The 23385-nt window shown below is 42.6% G+C and overlaps 1 protein-coding gene across 1 annotated transcript in view; it reads right to left on the bottom strand.

Moving 5' to 3' along the window:
* thsd7aa (thrombospondin, type I, domain containing 7Aa) overlaps positions 1–23385 on the bottom strand; it is a 90260-nt gene that overhangs the window by 11958 nt on the left and 54917 nt on the right. Inside the window, exons 8-20 of the mRNA XM_086137121.1 lie at positions 19782–20022; positions 18538–18653; positions 17941–18073; positions 17678–17781; positions 15878–16072; positions 14829–15095; positions 9219–9400; positions 8789–8925; positions 7816–7969; positions 5716–5857; positions 5455–5570; positions 5263–5380; positions 80–225 (exon numbers count right to left, since the gene is read on the bottom strand). Coding sequence (XP_085993247.1) covers positions 80–225; positions 5263–5380; positions 5455–5570; positions 5716–5857; positions 7816–7969; positions 8789–8925; positions 9219–9400; positions 14829–15095; positions 15878–16072; positions 17678–17781; positions 17941–18073; positions 18538–18653; positions 19782–20022 — 2051 coding nt within the window. The remainder of the gene's footprint in view (positions 1–79; positions 226–5262; positions 5381–5454; positions 5571–5715; positions 5858–7815; positions 7970–8788; positions 8926–9218; positions 9401–14828; positions 15096–15877; positions 16073–17677; positions 17782–17940; positions 18074–18537; positions 18654–19781; positions 20023–23385) is intronic.

Here is a 23385-nt window from a genome sequence, read left to right as displayed (position 1 = left end):
GTGCGTGTTTTGCTGAAAGGAAGTCAATACAAAGGGCCCTATTTTGATTTCAGGTGCAAGTGTAAAGTATTAAGCTGACCTCAGACTTGCATTCAGACCACAAACTGTATCTCCAGCTGTAGCAGGGCTTCACAAGGCATGGCTTCCACTGCTGCATCTGTGTTGGGCATGGCCTCCCATCACCCTGAGGAGCCTGGATGACTGCCCGTGTTCTCCACAGCTTTCCTGAACACAGGAGAAAAGAAGCATAAAAGACAATTGTTGTCACCTTAGGATGTTGATGGTGAAATTTAACACACAGTGGTACCTCTACTTACGAAATAAATTGGTTCTGGAAGAATTTTCTGAACTAGAAAATTTTGTAAGTAGAGACGCGTTTTCCATGTAAATGCCCTAATCTGTTCCAAGCCCACCCAAAATTCTGACATAAATGTTTTCTAAAGCATAAATTCATCAAGGAGGAGACTCTGTGCTTGGCGGTTGCGCCTTCTCGGCAGCATGGGTATACCAGCACTGTTTTTGACTGGGAGGAATGTCGGCACCATTTGACGGTTGTTGCTGGACAGTCCCGGGGCGCTTGTGTTTTGCGCCTGTAATGGGCAGCATTTTTCACAGTCCCGCTTTGTTCAGCAGAGAGATCGGTGCTGTTGAACGGTCTGCGTCTGGATGGATGTAAGTCTTGAGGAGCCGACGATGAGAAGAAAGGAGCGTTAGCGCGGAGCGCCGATGCGGATTTGGAACTGGGAGTCGCGGCTTGGAGTTTGAAGCGGATTACGTGGGACAGGAGAAGTGAACTCATCTCTTTTCGTCAATGGACGCTACAGCTTCGTGTTTGCTTTCAAAACTGAGCTTGTAGCAGACGTGTGCACATTTTCAGCATGACGTCTCTGATCCACTGGTGAAAGGACACTTTGATCCTCTCCTCTTTCATCTACAATTGCTTCAGACAACAAAGTGTATGCAGAAAATTGGTGAAGATTGCACGACTTGTGTGTCCTATGTGTTGTGTTGTGTTGTGTTATTTTGACTTCAAAATGGCGCCGCGAGAGTGGCTGCCTTTCCAGCAGCTCCTATATTTTGTTGTTCTACTTCTTCCTTTCATAACTTTGCTGCTGTGAATTGGGAATTTCTCCATTGCGAGACTAATAAAGGTTTTCTTATCTTATCTTAACAATGCAACAAAATATATAACAAATACATGTTACAATTAGATTATTGCACAATAAATGAGAGTTGTGCATAACTTAAAAAAAACAAAGAATAGAGTCCATCCATCCATTTTCCGAACCGCTTGATCCTCACTAGGGTCGCGGGGGGTGCTGGAGCCTATCCCAGCCGTCCTCAGGCAGTAGGCGGGGACACCCTGAATCAGTTGCCAGCCAATCGCAGGGCACACAGAGACGAACAACCATTCACGCCCACACTCACACCTAGGGACAATTTAGAGCGTCCAATCAGCCTGCCATGCATGTTTTTGGAATGTGGGAGGAAACCGGAGCACCCGGAGAAAACCCACGCAGGCACAGGGGGAACATGCAAACTCCACACAGGGAGGCCGGAGCTGGAATTGAACCCGGTACCTCTGCACTGTGAAGCCGACGTGCTAACCACTGGACTACCGGGCCGCCCCAAAGAATAGAGTGAAGAATAAAAATGATGGTCATTTAACTGTAAACTGCATCCTCGCCGTTTTTTCCCTCTTTAGTCGTCTCTTAGAAGTGTTCTTTGCCTGGCATTTTCAAAAGAACTGATCCAAGGACGTTTGCTGTTGTCGGCTTTTCACAATCATTCGAAAATGTCCAAGGCAAACATCAGTTTGCACTATGTCATAGTGAGTGACATGTGAACACTTTTTTCTGGGTGATTCACATTCACGTCAAACTATCGGAACACCTCGTAGGCGAATGACGAGGACGCTGCATCGACACCTATGAATCTATCTACATACGTAGACACATTCGGTAGAGGTCCCTCTTAGCCAATGGGATGCCCGGTTGATTCTGGGGAGTACCCAATGGCAGAGCGGCTATAAGGATGTTGCGTTCAGGAAACTCTGAACTGTGAGGAACAGCCCATACTGTATTTTTACCTTTCAAATCTTCTAATTTCTTTCTTAACATGAGCCAATATTTTCCTGTTGAGGCATTTCGTAACTTGAACATTTCGTATGAAGAGACATTCGTAAGTAGAGGTACCACTGCAGTTTTTTTTTTCAATCAAGAGGGGTCAGGACAGAAGCATGAAGAGTTCAGATGAATGAGGTTTTTGGCAAGGTTTAGTTGGACATTGACATGAAGCAAGAATAATTTTCCCTTGTGATTAGCTGGTGACCAATCAGATGGAAAAGGCACCAGGTGGATGATCATTTTCCCAGATTTCTAGGATTATTTTTTATCATTATTATTTTACAGATCACTGCATGATGGGAATGTGAAGTCCATCCATCCATTATCTGAACCAATACACCCTAAGGGTCCCGGGTGCACTGGACCCTATCCCAGCCATCTTTGGGCAGTAGGCGGGGTACAACCATTCACTCTCACAATCACACTTGGGAACAATTTAGAGTGCCCAATCTCTCATATACATAACCATGTTATCCAGACCTGGTGTTCTTCCTTCCACACAAAGAAAATAAACCAATTTGCCTGGGGTCAGATTAGGTTAGCACAGCAGCTAAAGGCTGCTGCAATTTCATATCGTCTATTTGCTTCTGTATTTGCTTCAGGGTGCTGGCTCTTCTCGCAATCTGCTGGAGTGCAAAGTGCTCCCTGAGCCCCACAGCACTCGCAATTGACCGTCGTTCAGTGATCCGATCCTATATCTTAAGTATCTGCGAGGATGCTTGATCCTCCCCTTTCAGTTGGTTGAGAGATGTGAGAATTGTTTCTCACACCATGAAACACTTCTGATCATAACCATTATCATGAGAAAACCGAGCCAATGGCAGGGGCAGCTCATCACAGTCAACAAAGTATACCGCTGTATGAAAAAGCCCTGTTAAAATTCCATTCAGGGCGGATGTCATCAATTACACACCCAAATGAATGTTTTCAAAATGACCAAGGTTTCTGTCTGCTGCTTAAATAACTCTCTCTCGCTCTCACTCTCACTCTGTGTGTGCGTGTGTGTGTGTGTGTATCACACACACACACACACACACACACACACACACACACACAGGATAGTCATGAGCTTGTTCTTGTGTTTTTCAAGCCGGTGGCATTGGAAGCATCCTCTTCCAGCGTGCACACCTGCTGCCAATTTGATCATCATGATTAATCCATGTATTTAAGGACTGTCAAGATCCCATGTCACTTGTCGGATTATTGACCTTGTAACTGCTCCTGCTCAAGGGTTGTTTTCTCGAACTCTTGTTCTCCTCATTGTCACGTTTGCCTCTAGTTCCCCGCTCATTAAGTATTTTTATTATTTTGTTTTTGATTTTGCTCTTCTTTTTGTTTCATCCATTTAGACTTGAGTCATTTTGTTTGTTTTCTCGAACTCTTGTTCTCCTCATTGTCACTTTTGCCTCTAGTTCCCCGCTCGTTAAGTATTTTTATTATTTTGTTTTTGATTTTGCTCTTCTTTTTGTTTCATCCATTTAGACTTGAGTCATTTTGTTTGTTTTCTCGGATGAACTATTTCCTTGCCTTTTGCAAGCGCTTGGTGACAATGCATTGTTTTTCCTGGTTCTTGTTGACCAGCGATTTCTGTTTGTCAGTGCTCTTTTCTTATTCGATAAATATTTTCTTGTATGGATTTTGTTTATGTTTTGTGTGATCCGATCGCCATTCAGTTCGTCCTTGAATTGTGACAGGTACATATGTATGTATATATATATATATATATATATTCTATTTTTATTTATGCTTAACACAATTTCCCATTGGAATTGGGTTTGTATGTATTTTGTTTCAAATACCTTCATAAAAAAGTAAATCGTGAAACACATGCTAGATCAAGATTAATGAATTAATTTGACATTCAGTAAACACCCCTGCAGATACAAATTAAATGTTCGCGGGAATTTAGTCAATGGCACATTATAGTGGAGACTATAATAATAGATTGAATGATAACCTTATTTTTTGCCACCATATGCAAAACAGCAAATTCAATTAAATTAAAGTCCAAGATGGCGCCCGAGTAGGCAGCCATCGGCAAGTGGTCTCAAGAGCCTTGCTTTTTTTTGTTCTTTTTGTGTTTTGTTTTGTCACATTGTGTTTGTTGTTACGTCATGTGGACCTGATGTGGATTGTTTTTCAGCATTTTTTTGGCCATGACATTCATTAAAGGAGAAGAATCTATGCTTGGAGGTTGCACCTTCTCGGCAGCACGCGTATACCCAGCACTGATTTTGATTGGGAGGAATGTCGGTGCCATTTGACTGTCATTGCTGGACAGCGCTTGTGTTTTTTCGCGCCTGAAATTGGCAGCCTTTTTCACAGCACCGCTTTGTTCAGCGGAAAGGTCGGTGCTGATGGACAGTCTGCGGCTGGGTGGATGGATGGCTTGGGGAGCCGACGGTGAGAAGAAAGGAGCGTCAATGCAGAGCGCAGATGCGTATTAGAATTGAAGCGGATTTATATGGGACAGGAGATGTGAGCCAATCTCTTTTTTCGTCAGTGGACGCTACAGCTTCTTGTTTGCTTTCAAAACTTAGCTTGTTGCAGACATGTGCACATTTATAGCATGATGTCCCTGATCCACTGGTGAAAGGGCACTTTGATTCTCTCCTCTTTCATCTATAACTGCTTCAAATAAAGCGTTTGCAGAAAAAGTGGTTCAGATTGAATGACTGTGTTGTGTTGTATTATTTTGTTATGATGTTATTTTGACTTCAAGATGGCGCTGCGAGAGTGGCTGCCTTTACAGCAGCTCCTATGCTTTTTCTTCTTCTACTTTCTTCCTTTAATAACTTTGCTGCTGTAAATTAGGAATTTCTCCATTGTGAGACGAATAAAAGTTTTCTTATTCTTAAATTTAGAAATGTAAGGAAAAAATACATAGGTTTGCTTTCTGATAATGTCAAAGAAAGCCCTTTAATATTCAAATGTACAGAAGGTAGCATTATTTGTATTGAAGAGAGCTGAGTGGCATGTGTCCAGTTGGGGGTGAAGTGCCTTCCTCAAGCACTTCTGAGCAATGCTAAGGACATGCAGTCCCAATGTGGAGATTTTCAAGTTTGACCTGCAACCTTTTGGTTCAAATACAAGTCCGCAACATTAAAAACGATGCCAAGAGCTCAATTGCACCTACCTTGGAGTCCGCATTTATGTGAACAGTCGGACCATGCCGACCACTCCGACAGCTGGCAGTTGATAGGGCATTCCACAACGCAGGAAGCATTCATCTGCCACTTCCTCTCAAGGCCAAGCTGAAAGACAATTATTTGAATGAACTCTGACTTTATTGAAGAGTTCAAACAAAAAAAAAACAACTCAAACCCACCTCTTTACAGAATCTCAGGTCAACAGATTTGCCGTCGCTCCGCACACAGTCCAGCATGCGGGTTTTGATACCATTTCCGCAGACCGCTCGATCACTCAGTTGACAAGTACTCCAATCTGCACCGACCAGACATCAAGAAGAAAAAAGGTTTCCTGATGTTCAGGCACACCCGCTGAGATTCTTCTTTTGGTAAAGATGTCAATCTTAATCCGGAGTTTCCATAGAAAGACTACATGATTGACCAAGCTGTTCCCGTCTCACCGGTGATGTTGTAGGAATGGTGAAAGCAATTGTTGTTGAGTTTGCAAAGCTCCGCTTCAGTGGTTGGAGGACAGTCCTTCCCCTCTCCAGGCTGCCTGATGGGTGAAGCCTTCCTCTCTCGTGTACTGTTCCCATTACATGGCTAAGGAACAAAGAAATAGCGGATACTGTATCGATAGATATATATATATCTATTGATAGGTTGATACAGTTCAACCTCAGTATTTTCATCACAGTGCGCCATTTCGGGATTTTTTTAAAGAAAAGTATTTTCTTTGGAGAGCAGATCAGCATTCTCCGATACAGAGGTAAAAATGAACATCGTTGACCTGGTTTGGAAAAATGCCTCTTATGTAAGCGCACTTTTTAAAACTCGCCACGAGAGTCACAGCGGCCGCAGCAGTGATAAGCCCCACCCAACCTGTGACAGCCGATTCTGATCCCTTCAAATTTTTCTTCTCATCATCGCCCTTCCATTATTCTCGCCATGTCGTGAGCCCAATCATGGCCGAGAACGAGACCCTGTAAGTGGGTGAGCCCTAGTCAAAACGAACAAATGATTTCTAGGAAGGCGGGCCCGGTGGGCGAGTGGTTAGCGCATCGACTTCACAGTGCAGAGGTATTGGGTTTGATTCCAACTCCGGCCTTCCTGTGTGGAGTTTGCATGTTCTCCTTGTGCCTGTGTGGGTTTTCTCCGGGTACTCCGGTTTCCTCCCACGTTCCAAAAACATGCGTGGCAGGCTGATTGAACACTCAGTGTGGCTAAAGCGGTTCAGAAAAAGGATGAATGGAAGGATTTCTAGGAATTGCATTACTTCTCAAAATGAAGCTTGGACATTAAATATCATCATAGGATGTGATGAATTTTCATTTCAACATAATATACCCTTTCGATTTTGGATCATTTATTTATTTTTAATCCGTTGGTTTCTTGAGAAATTACAGTACTTCCAGGAGATATGCTGGTCTGCCACCTTGAACAAAGCACTGAAAACACCCCCTCCTCCTCCTACTTCAGCGTCCATTGATGGATTTCAATCAAAGTATCATCTAGACATTTTTTTCCCGATCAATCAAATCAAAAAAGCAAATATTCAATTGTAGCTCAGACAAATGAAGAGTTCCATGAAGAGGCTGAACTTCTCTCTTGTCCTTTCTGTCACACACACACACACACACACTCACACGCACATTCAACTATAAGCGTTAGAAACAAAAACAAATTAAACACGTGGCTTGCCTTGAAATAGTTGGAGTGTGAGATGCATATACAGTGATCCCTCGCTATTTCGCGGTTCGTTTATCGCGGCTTCAGTTCATCACGGATTTTTTCAAACATATTCTTTTTTTTTTTTTAAGTCCACAAAAAGTCTGCAAAAGGTCCACGAGAAGCAGCGAAAGTCAGCAAAACAACAGCAGGTCACATAGGCAACATATACAGTACTACATGTAAATGTTTACTGTATTTACCTCAACTCAACTGTATTTATACAGCACGTTCAAACAGCCATCGCTGCATACAAAGTGCTGGACATGGAGCAAATAACATATACAACAGTAAAGCAACCTAACTTATACATGTTTAAATCAATTAGTATACAGCATTAAGTCATATTAACTACTTGAAAATTTACTTCTACATGCATGTATACCATTAAATTTGGCCTTATAAATATTATGTACATGTACCTATATGGAGGGGGGGGGGGGGGGGTCGTTGCTTCAAAAGTCGATCTCCGGTCAAATATGTAGCAAGCTGACCCAAGTAGTAACTACTGCAACTCGTGTGTGTATACGTGCGCGCGCGATGTGGCTCTTTGCAGTAACACAGTAAAAAAAAAAATTGGCTCTTAGTCTCTGACTGGTTGGCCACCCCTGATATAAATGCTTCAATACAGAACACCTCCAAATTATGTTACTCTCTATTACATACTGTCAAGAATACTCGTCTTGTTTTACTACGGCCCGACTTGGTTTTTCATCCTCACCGTGACTGCCATGGTGTAAACATCTCACCGGGCATCCACGGCAATCACAGTCTGGCACATTGGCCCATCCCGTAATGAGTGTCGTTCAGTATACGGTGCATATCTTTCTCACCAGTGGACATGGACTCCAGGCTCCCCAGTCTGATAACACACAGTCTTCTGGACAGGGCAGCTGGCTGTTGCGAGCCCCCAGAGGCATCTCCTCCGGGTCACACAGGTAGTCCTCCACCTGCTCCGAGGGGCCGTCTATCGTGTTCAGCATACACCTGGTATGCAAAATACTATTGTTATTTTAAGCGCCAAAAAAACAAAAACAAAAACGATTTACCTTCATCACTATAAAGAATCTAATGTGCTTGATTATCAGGCTAAAATACAGATGTCAATGAAAGTGCTGAAAGCAGCTGCTGCCAGACATTTTCAGTCATGGGGATTTTTAAAAAAAAGTATTTTTATATGAAAATAAAGGATACAACAATGTGATTTATATGAATTGGATTTGATATAAAAAAATGCAAGCCATCTTGAAATTGTTTTGAATATTCCATTTAGTATTGGGCTGGACAGTTTGAATACTGGACAGTTACTTTTCTTTTTTGTAGCGCAGCATCTATGTCATCGCCCCCGCTTGTTTCAAAATCTGTACAGCCATGAACCGATCAGAAAAAAGATTGGGGACAACTAATCTGATGTTGGGCGGCCTGGTTGTCCAGTGGTTCGCGCGTTGACCTCAGAGTGCAGAGGTCGTGGGTTCAATCCCGGCTCCTGCCTTCCTGTGTGTTCTCCCCGGGCCTCCGTGGGTTTTCTTCGGGTACTCCGGTTTCCTCCCACATTCCAAAAACATGCATGGCAGGCTGATTGACCACTCTAAAATTGTCCCTAGGTGTGAGTGTGAGCGTGGATGGTTGTTCGTCTCTGTGTGCCCTGCGATTGGCTGGCAACTGGTTCAGGGTGTCCCCTGCCTGCTGCCCGAAGACAGCTAAGATAGGCTCCAGCACCCCCGCGACCCTTGTGAGGATAAAGCGGTTCGGAAAATGGATGGATGTATGGATGGGTAATCTGATGTTGTTTCGCAAAACCTTTACCTGACTTTTCTGGTTTGAACGCCTTCGCCACAGTTGTTCTTCGGGTCCACACTGCTAACTTTCCAGACACTCCATGGTTCTACCACCCAAATATATTGCCCACAGTCACTGAGACAAGGCACCACTTCATATACCTGGTTCAAGTAAATGTCAAAATTACCTGATTGGACTTGTTAGGAACATTTATACAGTACAGTATACAAGGGGGTGGGGGTGGGGGTGGGGGGCAGCAAACTCAAATTAAGACAAACATTAAAGTACTTACTTGTGCCTGAGATTGAATTGCATTCAATAAAGAAAAGAGAAGAAAAACAGTAGTCATTGATATTAGTCTAGCATATTTAAAACGTGTACAGTAAACTGTATACAGTACTTGTAAAAGCGAACTTTACATAACTGAATTTTATGAAAGTACAATCTAACGATAGATCACCTGGTTGACGTGGTCAAGTTTGGGGCAAGGCCTTCCACCGTTGTATGGTTTTTCTCTGAGCCATTTCGAGCGAACTTTGACACCACTGCCGCACGACTTGCTACATCGGGACCAATTGGACCATTCGCTGAGTTTACAGTCAGACGGACAAGGAATGATGCAAGCCTCCTCAATGTACCCTGTCAACAATATGACAATAAATGTTTAAATGTGGTACATACAGTATATAAAAGCTGCAGGACTTGAATCACATGACATGACTTGAGTCAGCAATTGTAGGGTTTGGGACAAAATTTTTTGAAAGACTCAACTTGACTTTGACATGGTATTATAGATTTGACTGACATGAACTAAATGATGTGAAAAGTTAATTTGTTCATAAGTGAAAATCCGCACTTGAAGAATTTTTTTTTAAGAAAATGATCTTTTGTGGCAGGACGCACGCAGTATGTGAGACTAAAGGGAACCGGTCCACTCTTCCCTCCACATAAAAAACTACACCCAGTCATCAGCGTCATCATCGATGGTGATTAGTCTGCATACCGACCGCGAGTGGAGTGAGTTAGTTCAACTCAAACGGTTTGATCGAACTGACTTCAACAATTTATTTGGGTTTAAAACAGTCAACTTGGGGTTCAGTATGTTGCTTAGGACACTTGAATATGTGTACAGGGGGCGAGGGTCGAAGCCACAAGAAAAGACGACCACTCTACCACCTGAGGCATGCCGAACTGCCGGATTGATAAGTCGTGAGATGACACATGTGCATTGGTCAGCCCATGAGGGCGTGGCATGGCTCAGTTGATGAAGTAAGCTTTGTGCCCATGTCAGAGCATGCTTAAGAAAGATACTTAACCCATTTCATCCCAAATTTTTCCCAGACATTTAAAAACTCATTCAGTCCCAGACAATTCTAGAACAAGTCTGAAAAGACATTTAAAAACGTCTTTGGGAGTGAATGAGTTAAAAGTCAAAATCAGGTGTCCCTTTTAAGTAATCAGTAATTAAACATTTTTAGAGCCGTGTAAATTAAATCATTGTTGTCCTTCACAAATTTAATGGGATTAAATGGGTTAAACTGCCAGTTGCTCCTCTTTATGCGTCATCAGAATCAGATTTATTGGCCAAGTATGCAAAAAACATAGGAATTTACTTCCCAGTTACAAGCCATTCAGAGGAACATAAAGAAGACAGCAATAACCAACATGGGGAAGACAGAACAAGGAGCCTGGTGGGTTGCTGTTCAGCGCCTCAATATCTTAGATGTGAAAGGAAAACAGTCGGGAAGAGGAGGGGGGAGTACGATAGACTCCAACCATTCTCCTCAAATGGGAGGATGGTTTGAGCCAGAGAAAAAAACCCTCAGCATATGTAGCGTACATTTAAAAACACCGTACAACAATCCTCGAGACTTAACGTAATGAATGGGGTGAGGAAGGGAGCGGAGGAATCTGGGAAATGAGCTGCACACATTAGGTGTGCTCAAGTCTCTCCAGTTGTGACGGGGGAGGGAGCGGAGTGAATAGGAATCCAGCAAAGACTGACATTGCGTCTGCAGCTGCAAGGCCAAGACCTTATCATTCACGGTGGGTGGGGGGGGGGGGGGTTATGGACAGGAGGAGATAGGAATACTCGCATGCGTGTTTTTGCCATCCAGGGGAAAGTCCAGATAACAATTGTTTTGGGAACGGGCCGTCTACAATTTCAGACAGCCTTGAATGTCTTTTAGCATGTGACTCGCCGTGGCGACAATTCTTGTTCATTCAGTCAATCAATTTTCCAGGACGGTCCAACTTCTCCCGGCCTTTTTCGTTTTGCGAAGCGACTCCATCACCACATCCACTATGCGGGTGAGTTCAGTCAACGCATGAGTCTGAGTGTTGATCACCCGCCCCACACCTTCCATGTAGGCCATCAGCTTGTTCCCATCCAATGAAGCTGCTCTCGCTGGTTGAATTTTGCGATACATCAGGAAACTGATAACACCAAATGGCAGGACCTGTTATCGAAAGTCCAATCATGTGGATGCCTTGCACATCCTTTATGGACAATATTGTCAAGCACACCCTTCTCCATTTCTGCCAAAGATCTAACGTGTACCCAGCAGCAAATGTCCCAGAGGGGCAAGAAGGCTCCCAACCGCCTGCTCTTTTCATCAAAAAGAAATTATCCATAGTGCTGAGAGTCCAGCTGCCTAATTCCATGATTTGTCTTTTCAGAAGAAAAAAAAACACGTAGGCTATATCAAGACAGAAGACGGCACATTAGACAAAATCAGCACAGCAGAGGAGTAAAGGGCATGGGGTGGGCCGTGGGGGTGGGGGAGAAGCGAAACAAAAAGTGTCCGCCTTCACAGAGAGCCAGTGCAGAAAATGTCTGTATTTGTTTTTAACTATATTATCCAGTCGGCCTACTATTACTCAAAATACTCCAAAATTTCATAAGACTCGTAACAACTGTTACTACAAAAAGTAATTTTTGGGTCAGGTTCATTTGTGGGCAGAGTAAGTGATTCTTTGAAGTTATGTTAACTGATTTATTTTAACTGAGATGTACATTTAGGTTTTGCACTGTGTTCTGGTGCAGTCACTACAACCCGGAACTGAACACGCTCTGCACTAGAGTTGATTGCGGACTTCGGGAAACATCATTCGGCACAGCTGCCATTCACACTTTCCAACTACCTGGAGTCAACTTTTGTATTTTAACCTACTTAGCTAATGAAGACATAATTTTGATTCATATTCTTGAGCAAGGCATCGATACCCCCGTTATCTCAAACGCCACTTTTATAACACAGTATTGGCCCTGATTATAAGACGACCCCCTCTTTTTCAAGACTCAAGTTTCAAAAAAGACTTTTTGAACACCAAATTAATTTTAATACAGAAAATAATTACAGTACATCTGAAACAAATGCTTATAACAATATATTTGAGAGAAAAAGCATGTTATTTGCCTCATTCAAATCTTAATATCTGAACATTTAAATACAGTATGTAAACTAAAGTGCAATCACATTCGTAAATGAATAGCTTCTGGTTTTTGAAATGTAAATTACATCATAACTTCTCCTCAGCTGCCGGTTAACCTGGCCGATCTTCGACCAACTTTTCTTCAGATTGTCGCTACGTTTCTCCATTTTCTGTTATCTCTTCTATTATTTCTTCTCTTTTCTTTCTTACTGCTATTTTTTATTTTTCTTCTTCGTGCTACCACTATTTTTATTTTTATTCTTTGTGACAGGGGTTCATTTTGGCCTGGGGAGTCAAGTTCAGCATTCGCGTCAATGATATCTGGCGCCATCTAGCGTCGTGAATGGGTATAATGTCTAGACCCCGAATATAAGATGACCCCCACTTTTTCAGTCTTATTTCAATGCAAAAACCACCGTCTTATATTCGGGCCAATACGGTACTTTCCAGTCTACTACAAAAAAAATATAAAACATTTATTCTTTCAACCCTTATCCCCAAGTTGTTCCTCGAAGATTGTGATCTTGACCTATTATTCTATGCACCTCATTGGTTTACAGCTGCAGCCTGAGGGAATAATATGGCTGGAAAGACCAGACGGGATCATGATTCATCCACACATTTGTGGCGAAAAAGCAACAATCAAAGGATGCTGAAATCAGACTGAAAGCTGACAGCAGTCATCATTTGAGTTGCAGTCAGTCACTGTAAAAAAAAACGAGACTGGGAGGAAAGCTCTCAGACTGACAACTAGATAGCTTTTTCATTGAACAAGCACAGATGTGCCCATTCCCCAGAGTGCTTTTGATGTCTTCGATATTTTCCCGCAAGTGTATGACTTCTCTGTAATTCGTAATGCCCTTTCGTCCTCTTGCTGGCAAATGCCAAGCTGTGTTCATACAGATCCAGGTGGCCGGACAGATTTGGGGTTTTGGCTCATACAACCCTGAAACGCCACCCCGCGACTGATTTTAACATTCAGACTCACTCAAAAGATTGCCTCTGAGCTAGGCCAACTAACATGATTTTGACATGTATTAATAGTTTCGGTGTATTGTAGAGTAATTTACTTATTAAGGTCAGTTTAACGATTGAATGCTGCAAGCATGTACTCGCAAGACTCAAAGTGACTTGTCAAGACATAATTAGGGATCTCCAGCTGTGTCCCACTTCAGTCTTTGAAATCAGCTCTGTTAAATATGCACTCCAAAGTGAGAAAGAGGTCATTTGTCATATCTGTCATCAGTTCCAACACTCTGAACGGACTACTTCACCTCATGAGTCTTAAAAAATTTGAATGCAAAAATGTAGCTCCACAACAGGATGCTTGAAAACATACAGCAAAACTTGAATAATTGTAGACTGCGAGTCAGTGTTCAACTTTTTTTTTTCAGACCACCAGAATTGTTATTTAAAAATATAGTCTTGAAAAAGAAACAAAAATAATAATCATAATAATAATAATAATAAAAGCTAATAAGGGCTGCCCAGTAGTTGACTGGTTAGCACGTCGGCCACACGGTGCAGAGGTTCAGGGTTCGATTCTGGCTCCAGCCTGCCTGTGTGGAGTTTGCGTGTTCTCCCCCGTGGGTTTTCTCCGGGTATTAAATTGTACCGAGGTGTGAGTGTACGCGCGGATGATTTTTCGTCTGTATGTTACACATACAGTACATTTGACAATAAAGTTTATCCAATCCAATATGTGTGCCCTGCGATTGGCTGGCAACCAGTTCAGGGTGTGCCCCGCCTACTGCCTGAAGACAGCTTGTTTGTTTGTTTGTTTATTGAACATAAAACATATATACAGTAATATATATGTTTGGATAGGCTCCAGCATGCCGGGCTCCAGTTGATCAGAAAATGGATGGATGGATGGATAATAACAATAATAATTATATAGTCTACTATAAATCACAATGGATCAAAGAATCGGTTATTTTCTCCACCTTAACAATATTTTTTGAAGTTCAACCTTCTCATTCAAAAATGCAAGGGCACTTAACGCGGCCTTTGTTTACTTTTCAAGTTTCTGCACTCCATACCGTGGCTTGCAGAGAAGCCTTAGCTAATTGTGAACTTGTTATTGAAATTGCCAATAATATTTTTGTTATGTTCTGTCTTGATTGTGTTCCAGCTCCAGCTGGAGTTTATGGGTGTTTCCCTCCAGCAGGTGCACCTGTGCCTCGTTACTGCATCTGGCTTGGTTATGTATTTAAGGCCCCCGACTTCTGCTACGCCTTGTCGGATTATTGACCTTTCTCACTGTTGCGCTTCAAGTGTTATTTTGTAGACCCCTCGATACAGTTCATAGTTGCTCTTGTTAGTTCTTGTTTGTAAGTATTTTGTTATTTTACTATTGCTCTTGATTGTTTTCGTGTTATTGGATTTTTGATACATATATCGTTTTACGTCTACTATGTGGACTACTTTACCTTGCGTTTGCAAGCGCGTTTGGTTTCATGCATTGTTTATTCCTGGCTCCTTGCGACCAGCAATTTCAGTTTATACTTTGTCGGTGTGATTTTCTTTAATTAACATTTTTGTGATCACAATTTGTCAGCATATTTGGAATCCTAAAACATTATTCGGTTCGGTGTGAACCAAACAATTTACTTTTACATCTTCAACTCACCATGACTGTTGCAGCGTGAAGTCTCTACGATGCGGTTATCCTGGTCATAGCAAACCATAGATTGGTATCGATACCCCTGACCACATTCCTTGATGTCGCCCTGGACCTTCATGCCCAGTTGACCTTCCATGCGGCTGGTGTCGGAAAGTATACAGTCGGACCAGTTGCCCACAGGCTGGGCGTTGTATTTGTTGCACGGGCAGTACTGAGTCTCACTCAGTGGATGCAACTGGTGGTTCTTACACTGGTCTCGCTTCTTGCTCTTACCTGCAGAAAAAAAAGACCTGTACATCATCGCCTACTACAGAATGTTCATACAGTATTTGGAGGAGAAAAATTTCTTCCTGGACATGAATTCGTAAGAACATAACAGTGGGCATCACATTTTCTCAAATAAGGTACCGTATTTTCCGCAATATAAGGCGCACCAAAAAGCATTCAATTTTCTCAAAAGCAGACAGTGCACTTTATAATCCGATGCACCTCATACATGGATCAATATTCAGATTTCTTGGACGTAGTATTTTAAATGTTCCGTAAAGAGTTTTGTTGTGAAAGCTCTCCATAAATACAGCTGTATTGTATTGTATTCCCTTTAGCGTACCTCCATCTATTGGCTGCCTAACGTGGCCGCAGCCACTATTGTCACTTCTATTCTATGCGCCTTGTAATGCGGTGCGTCCTATATATGAGATCCGTTTTTAAATTGACCATTAATTGCAGGTACGCCTTATACTCCGAAGCGCCTTATAGTACAGAAAAGGCGGTATTTGTGAAGGGGAAACATTACCATTCATCGTTTTGCCCACATAACATGTCTTGAGTATGCCCAGAACTCACTCTGTTTTTGCTCGTCACCACTAGAAAACAAACACATTTCTATGTTTGTGTTCAGGTCTTGAAGGACCTTGTTTTGAGCAAGGGGTCCCAAGTCCAACTTGTCGTAGCTGTTTTTCAAGACATCAGTATGGACTGTACAGCTACATTGACCGATAGTGCCTACTGTAAATGCATTCTATTCTCATTTTCATCACCTCCTTGCGACTTACCCACAAGCATCCGTTTGCGAACCCTCACACCCACGCAATCGGCTGTACAAGGCGAAAATTTGGACCAGCTGCTCAGTTGGCAGTCCTCTTGGCAGGGCAGCTGGCAGAGCTGGGTGAGAGACGGCATGGAGCTGGAGAACTTCAGACAAGCTTCAACATCAGCCTGTCCACCATCCTGCCTCCGACACGAGACAGCTATGGGAATGACAGAGATGATGCCACTTTTCAAATAAGCTTCACCCCTCATTATAAATGTTAAACTATTGGGACAAAGAAGTCATAGAGATCAGTAAGTTGCACAAACTGTGAATGGAAAAAAAATGATTCATAATATTGTCGAAATGGCACCATACAATAACATCTGGTGCACTATTTCTTTTTTAAAAGTGGCAGACCCTGGAAGACTGTAGTTCATTGTATTCTGTGTTCAGACCTTGCCATGCTTTAGTGGTTTTATACACTGTGCTGAATGTAGTTGTAGTTTGGTCTATGAAATCAGATATGCCAAGGAAATATCAGACAAAATGGCAAAAAAAAAAAAAAAGATTCATCAGTATTGAGTAAAACGGTGAATAGGAAGAGGCTTGTATTGAATTGCCTGTTTCCACTCTGGGTGTATTGTGACAGGTGATTGTCAATCATGATATCAGGCGTCAAAGTGGTGGAGCGGGAAGCTTATCATTGAATTAAATAATGGATTTGATATGTCTGAGTCAATGAGACGAATATGAGAACCTATCCTTTTGCATGTGAACTGTCTTCCAGGATTCTCACGGCCATTCATGTTATCCTCAGCAAGTCATCGCAAAGGAGCAGTTGGTTGATGTAAACTCATAAAACTACAGTATAATCATTGCCCTTATAATGTGTGGTGGGCGTGCGGGAATGTGCGTACCAAGGTTGTTCTAATTCACAGGTGTCAAAGTCGAGGCCCGGGGGCCAGACCTGGCCCACCACACCATTTTATGTGGCCCACGAAATCAAATCAAACACAACAAATTCCATGATGCTTGCATTGCTAAAATATGGACCAACATGTCATATTCTCATATGTAATAAATAATAGAGATATTGTAAACATTTTCTTGTTGCCAAACACCCCGTTAGTAGTAAATTAAACAGGAGTTGAATAAACCGTTATTCTTGACTTCTTTATATGATTTCAGTCATAACGGCCCTCCAAGGGAAATGGTAACTAAAATGTGGCCTGTGACAAAAATGTGTTTGAAACCCTGTTCTAGTTAATGAAAATTAGAAACTAAAATTGAAAAGAAGGATCTTTGTTAACCTAATAAAATCAGAACAGAAATGTTTAAAAACAATATTAACAAATTACATCCGATACAACTAACTACAATTATAGTGAAAACGTCCTTTGTTTTTATCTTTTTTCTAACTTTTGGGGGTCATTTGAAATGTATTTTGGTGTTGCTGTACGTCCATACAGAAAAACATTTGAGAATTGTAGTTTACTTAATTACGCAATGCTAAGTGACTCTGTTTCTTTCAACCTAACACTTGACAAATACTCTAAATCGTATATACAAAAAAAACACGAATAAATATAATATATGTTATTTAATAATTTATAATTTAATTATAAATAATAAAAACTAAACTAAAATTAAGCATTTTCCCAAACAATAAAAACTAACAACCTTGATCTAAAAGCTAATCAGAATGAACCAAATCAACAAAACACAAGTCAAAACAAAACAGAACGTAACCCTAATGAAAAATACCAAGCTATGATCACCCTGGTGCGTACGCACGCGAGCGTGTCCAATCAGGCGTCCTCACCTCGAACCTGTAGGCCTGCTCCACAGGTTTCCTGAGCTCCAGGGCTGTCCTGACGAACTGACCATGGAACCATTTGGCATCTTCGCCATTTATGTGTTTTCCATCTAGGGAAAGAGGTGGATACAAGCACTGTCTGGCTAGTACAGCATCAGAGACAGAATACACCTTGACATCATTTTTATACTACATGTTTCATTTTGGGTGTGCAAACATTTCCACAAAACAGTCTGATTGGTGATGTAGCTGCGAAAAAGGACATTTACCTGTATCCTGGACACACAGAAGGAGCATCACTTTCTCTCTCTTGGGTCAGCACTTCTGGACACTCTTGCCCTCCGTTGGCTGGTAACTGGATGATGATGCGTTTTCGGTATTGCTTCTTCTTGGTTTTACCACCTGTGGGCAACCAAATGACAAGATTTCGATTTTCTTTTATGAGTTATGATATTTTTCTGTTAGCTTTCTCCTCATATTCTTTTGTACAGGTAAGTCACAGTCTGACGTCTTATTGTTACACAGTAGCATGAATTGTGTCCGAGTTTCTCTTCGGCATGAGCAACATCGCATTTGCGTAATTGGTTAAGTACTCTGCACGATTGCAAAATTGAAATTATTTTGTGGCCCACGAGCCGGCACTCGCTAGTGAAGAATCATTGTCTTTGATGACTCCACTTAGTGAACGACCTCTGGGCACTTTTAAAGCATCACGACCAGTTTGCCTTGACCAAAAGAATGTATCTATTTATTTCTCAGAGAGTTTTCACTTCGCACGATAGCATGCCACTCCACAAAACCCCCCAAATCAAACGTGTGTTTCACATACGCCAGGCACATTGCATAATGTCAAAAGAGAAGCTAACCTTTCTGACATGTTGATGGGTATGAGCTCCAGTCACTGTATGGGGTGACCAAACAGTCTCTTTTGCAAGGTAATAAGCAGGGCCTGACCGTATCTGGACGCAAGCTCTCTGGACACCTGAAAGAACGGCAACAACAACATTGACGTGTCACTCACCAAATCGACTGTCGTGTCCTCGGAGGTCTATTTGATGGATCACAACCATTGTTGGTTAAAACTAAATTCCGTAGTCTGCTAAAAAGTCTCCAGGGACATATTTCAATGAAAAAAACCCCAACCATATCTGGGCCTCTGTCTCAGCCAAGGGTTTTAGAATCCCTCTCTTTTAAAGAGATGTGGCCCACATATCAGATTTGAACCAATGACATGCTTATTATAATATATATAATTCCATGTTCTTTGGTGACAGTCTTCCGATCGCGGTCACAGCTGGTTAACCCCCGGCACCCTTGTCGACACTGACATCCTATGATACAAATTCACCGTGCAGCATGTCGCTGTAATCTGGAAAATTGTGCCAGAGTAACAAGATCGAGTCATTTCCATACACCGCACGGGGGCTGGTGGGATTGCTCGAGCGGAACTGCTCTCCTGCCAAAATAATACCTTCTGATGAATAAATAAATACATCATCCACGGTCCCAGGAGGGAGTTTCAGGGAAGAACTAGCAGCGGATGTTTAAACACAGTTGGCAAGGAGCTAATTATCTCTGCCACAACAATGTGACAGTGACTAACCAGAAAGGGAGAATGATTGTGTGGCATAAAAATAAGGACGAGCATTAAGAGCGGCTGTGTTTCACTGACACAAACAACTCAATAATCCATGTGCATTGTACCATATTTTCCGCACTATAAGGCGCACCTAAAAGCATTCAATTTTCTCAAAAGCCGGCACTGTGCCTTATAATCCGATGCACCTTCAATATGGATCAACATTTGGATTTCTTGCACGTAGTATTTTAAATGTTCTATAATGCGGTGCGCCCTGTATATGAAAACAGTTTTAAAATCGGTCATTCATTGAAGGTGCGCCTTATATCCCCGAAGCGCCTTATAGTGCGGAAAATACGGTACCTACATTTGAACATTTGTATGAAGAGAATGATGAGCATCACAAATCAAGTCCCTTCAACACGCTATGACATCACGTGAATAACCATTGTGCATTACACCAAATAACATCCATACACAAACTGGAAAGACACACATGAAAAATGTACTGCATATTTGGGGGTATCTTACTTTTTCGGAGGAACCTGACCCACATTGACCCGGACACAGATGACTTTACGAGTCTGCATTCCGACTGAGCATGAGGAATCATCACCGCGTGCGTGGCCCATAGAAGTGTTGGTGACCGGGATGGAAGAGTCCTCTATGCACTGTCCCCATGGGCCTGTCTGCCAATGGTACACCGTGCAAGGGTGGTCATTGCAGCCCCTCACCTCCTGGAGGGCGCTGATATTGGGACATGGGATTCCACCTATGGAAGGACACGTATTGGTTCAAGCATCAGTTTTATGTTTGTACTTGTAAGCCCGATTCGAATCAAAAATTGTTTATTTGAGCTCTAAACTGTTGTGATGATGCAGCTATTCTTTTTACTAAAATTATTATTACAGTATTACATAACCAGTACAACTTGCCAAATCATGGACTTCACAGCACCTGTGAGCAATCATGGAAGCATGCTACAATAATGGCTGGAAAGCTTTAAAGCACAAGTGATGTGATGTGTGTGTCTAAAGAGAGCTATAGATGAACTCTTCGGTGATTTTGACCTCTTAGGCACGAGAAACTGACAATGGGGGTTTTATTTTTGCCCTAGGGAAAAATTGAAAGAGATAAGATGCCCCCCGCCCCTGACCCGTCCACCTCCCCGGGAGCAGAATGTCAACACAAACCTGGAAGCCTAATATGGTCCCAGGTGGGGAGTGCATTTGATGTGACCTTCTCCACTACAAAAGGCATGTCATTAGTGGCCACTGTTACCTTTGGACCAGATAAATCCTAGGGGAGATGGTCAGCCATTACTCCCCCCACACCCCCGAAGTAACTGAATGACATCTTCCAGTCAATCACTGACAGACAGGAGAAAGCCTGACCAAAATGATGGCTGACCTCTATGTAATGTCCTTCACAGGAAAAAATAATAATAAAACGTGAGATAATTACATTCACCAGAGCCGAAATACTGTATATCAGCTGGGGAGCTCATTAATACGTGGCCCACTCACACCGCTGTGGTAATACATGTTAATTAAAAAAGACAAATATAAAATTCCCTCTCATAGGCACCACGTGAGATAAAGCCAAGATCCAATCTACTCTACACTTCCAGAAAGATGGATTGATGGATAGATGGTCAATAAACTACACATTGACTTGTCAGTCCTCTTATTTCTTAAGACTTCTTAAGACTTATCGACTCTTTTAATTTCATGCAGTATGTGACCAGCCCGACACATGAACAAGGTCATATTTTAGACCTTGTCCTTGCTTATGGTCTACCGGTGTCAAATCTGGAAGTCCTTGAAAATGGGATTTCTGATCACATGGCAGTTTTATTTGACGTAGTCTTATCGCATGCTGCTGTGAAATCTGCCGCTCCTAGTTTTAAACGCCGAATTTTTAACCCTCGCACTGCTAGTCGTTTCTCTGGTGCCTTTAATAACCTTTGCGTACCCTCGTCTAACACAGAGGAACTCACCTCTTGGTTCAACTCATCATGCCGTGCCATCCTGGATTTGGTGGCTCCTTCAAAAACTGTGCTCCCAAAACCTAAACCCGAGCCATGGTTTAACGACATTACCCGCGCAGATAGGCAGGGGTGTCGCCAAGCCGAACGCAAGTGGAAAAATGACAAATTGCATGTCTCTTATCAAATTTGGAAAGACTGCTGGCGTAACTACCAGCTCACAGTAAAAGAGGCCAAAAGAGCATATCTGTCGGACCTTATTCAAGCTAACCGTCACAACCCACGCGCACTATTTAAAACGATAGATTCTGTACTCAAACCCCCTCTGCCTACTTGCTCGGATTCTTCACCCGAGATGTGCAACAGATTCATTCAGTTTTTCATTGATAAGGTCTCTACAGCTAGGACTCCGGTCTCAAATACCGCATCTGACCCCTCTGTCCATGTTCCATGTTCAGCTGTGCTAAATTCTTTTGAAACTGTGTCCTTGGCGCTTTTGGAGGATGTAGTTCGCCAGACGAAGCCATCTGGCTCCCCTTGCGACTCTCTTCCCCCGCACTTCTTTCAGGAGGTTCTCCCGAGTGTTGGCGCATCAGTCTTGGATATCATCAACAGCACACTCTCTTCTGGTGTAGTTCCCCAACAGTTTAAACATGCTGTGGTCCAACCCTTTATCAAGAAACCTGGTCTTGATCCAGATGTGCTGTCAAGTTTCAGGCCCATTTCCAAACTGCCTTTCATTTCCAAAATTCTGGAAAAAGTGGTGCACATGCAGTTGAAATTTTTCTTGGATGAACATAACATCTTGGAGGTCTTCCAGTCAGGTTTCAAGACGATGCATAGCACGGAGTCAGCCCTGTTACGCGTTTCTAATGACATCCTCCTGGCAAATGACTCTGGAGACCACGTGTGTCTAGTTTTATTGGACTTAACTGCAGCATTTGATACAGTGGATCACAGTATTCTGCTGACTCGTTTGCAGCACTTGGTGGGCATTGGTGGCAGTGCTCTTGAGTGGTTTAGGTCCTATTTAGCTGACAGAACCTTCTGTGTCAGCCTTGGCTGCTCTGAGTCACGCACTGCTCCCCTGTCACGTGGTGTTCCACAGGGCTCAATTCTGGGGCCTCTGCTGTTCTCGCTGTATCTGCTCCCATTGGGTTCCATCTTAAGGAAACATGGTATTCCCTTCCACTGCTATGCAGATGACTGCCAGATCTATGTCCCACTGAGCAAGAAAGACGCCTTCTCATTAAGACCACTCCTATCCTGTCTGGAAGAAATCAAAATCTGGATGGCACAAAATTTCTTGAGATTCAATGAAAAGAAGACAGAGGTGATATTGTTTGGTCCCAGTGGCCCTTGTACATTCCATCCTGTAGACTTGGGCCCCCTGTCTCCTTATCTTAAGTCAACAGTCTCAAACTTGGGCCTTAAACTGGACAGTGATTTCAAACTCGATCGGCAAATTGGTGCCGTTGTTAAATCCAGCTTCTTTCACCTTAGACAGCTGGCCAAAATAAAACCTCTCCTCTCACATGAACACTTTGAGACAGTAATTCATGCCTTTGTCACATCCCGGCTCGATTACTGCAATGCCCTTTACTTTGGAGTCAGCCAGTCCTCCATTAAGCGCCTTCAGCTGGTCTAGAATGCCGCTGCTCGCCTCTTGACTGGTACTCGTAAGATCCGCCCCTACACACCTGCCCGGCGCCTCAGGTCTGTGGACCAGACCTTATTAGAAGTACCAAGAACTAAACTGAGGCTCAGAGGGGATCGAGCCTTTTCTGTTGCTGGTCCCTCTCTCTGGAATGACCTCCCACTGAACATTCGGCAAGCCTCCTCGCTGCCCATCTTCAAAACCCTCCTCAAAACTCACTTGTATTCTTTGGCATTCGACTCAGCATGACTTAGATTTGTTCTTGGTTTTACTGTTTGGTGCTTTCTACCACCTTTATTACCGATTTGTCTTACTGTTTATTGTGCATGTTAAATTGCTCCATGTACAGCACTTTGTATGCAGCGATGGCTGTTTGAAAGTGCTCTATAAATACTGTTGACTTGACTTGACTTGACTTATTAATAAGATTTGTTTCAGGTATACTCTTTCAGAATGAACATTTATTTATTTAGATAATGCTGGTTTAATAT

This window comes from Hippocampus guttulatus, chromosome 18 (assembly GCF_054856545.1).
Source record: "Hippocampus guttulatus isolate MCC_2025c chromosome 18, RoL_Hgut_1.0, whole genome shotgun sequence".
Lineage (NCBI taxonomy): Eukaryota > Metazoa > Chordata > Actinopteri > Syngnathiformes > Syngnathidae > Hippocampus > Hippocampus guttulatus.
The sequence above is the reverse complement of the archived record's forward strand: the minus strand, read 5'-3'. Positions and strand labels throughout refer to the sequence as shown.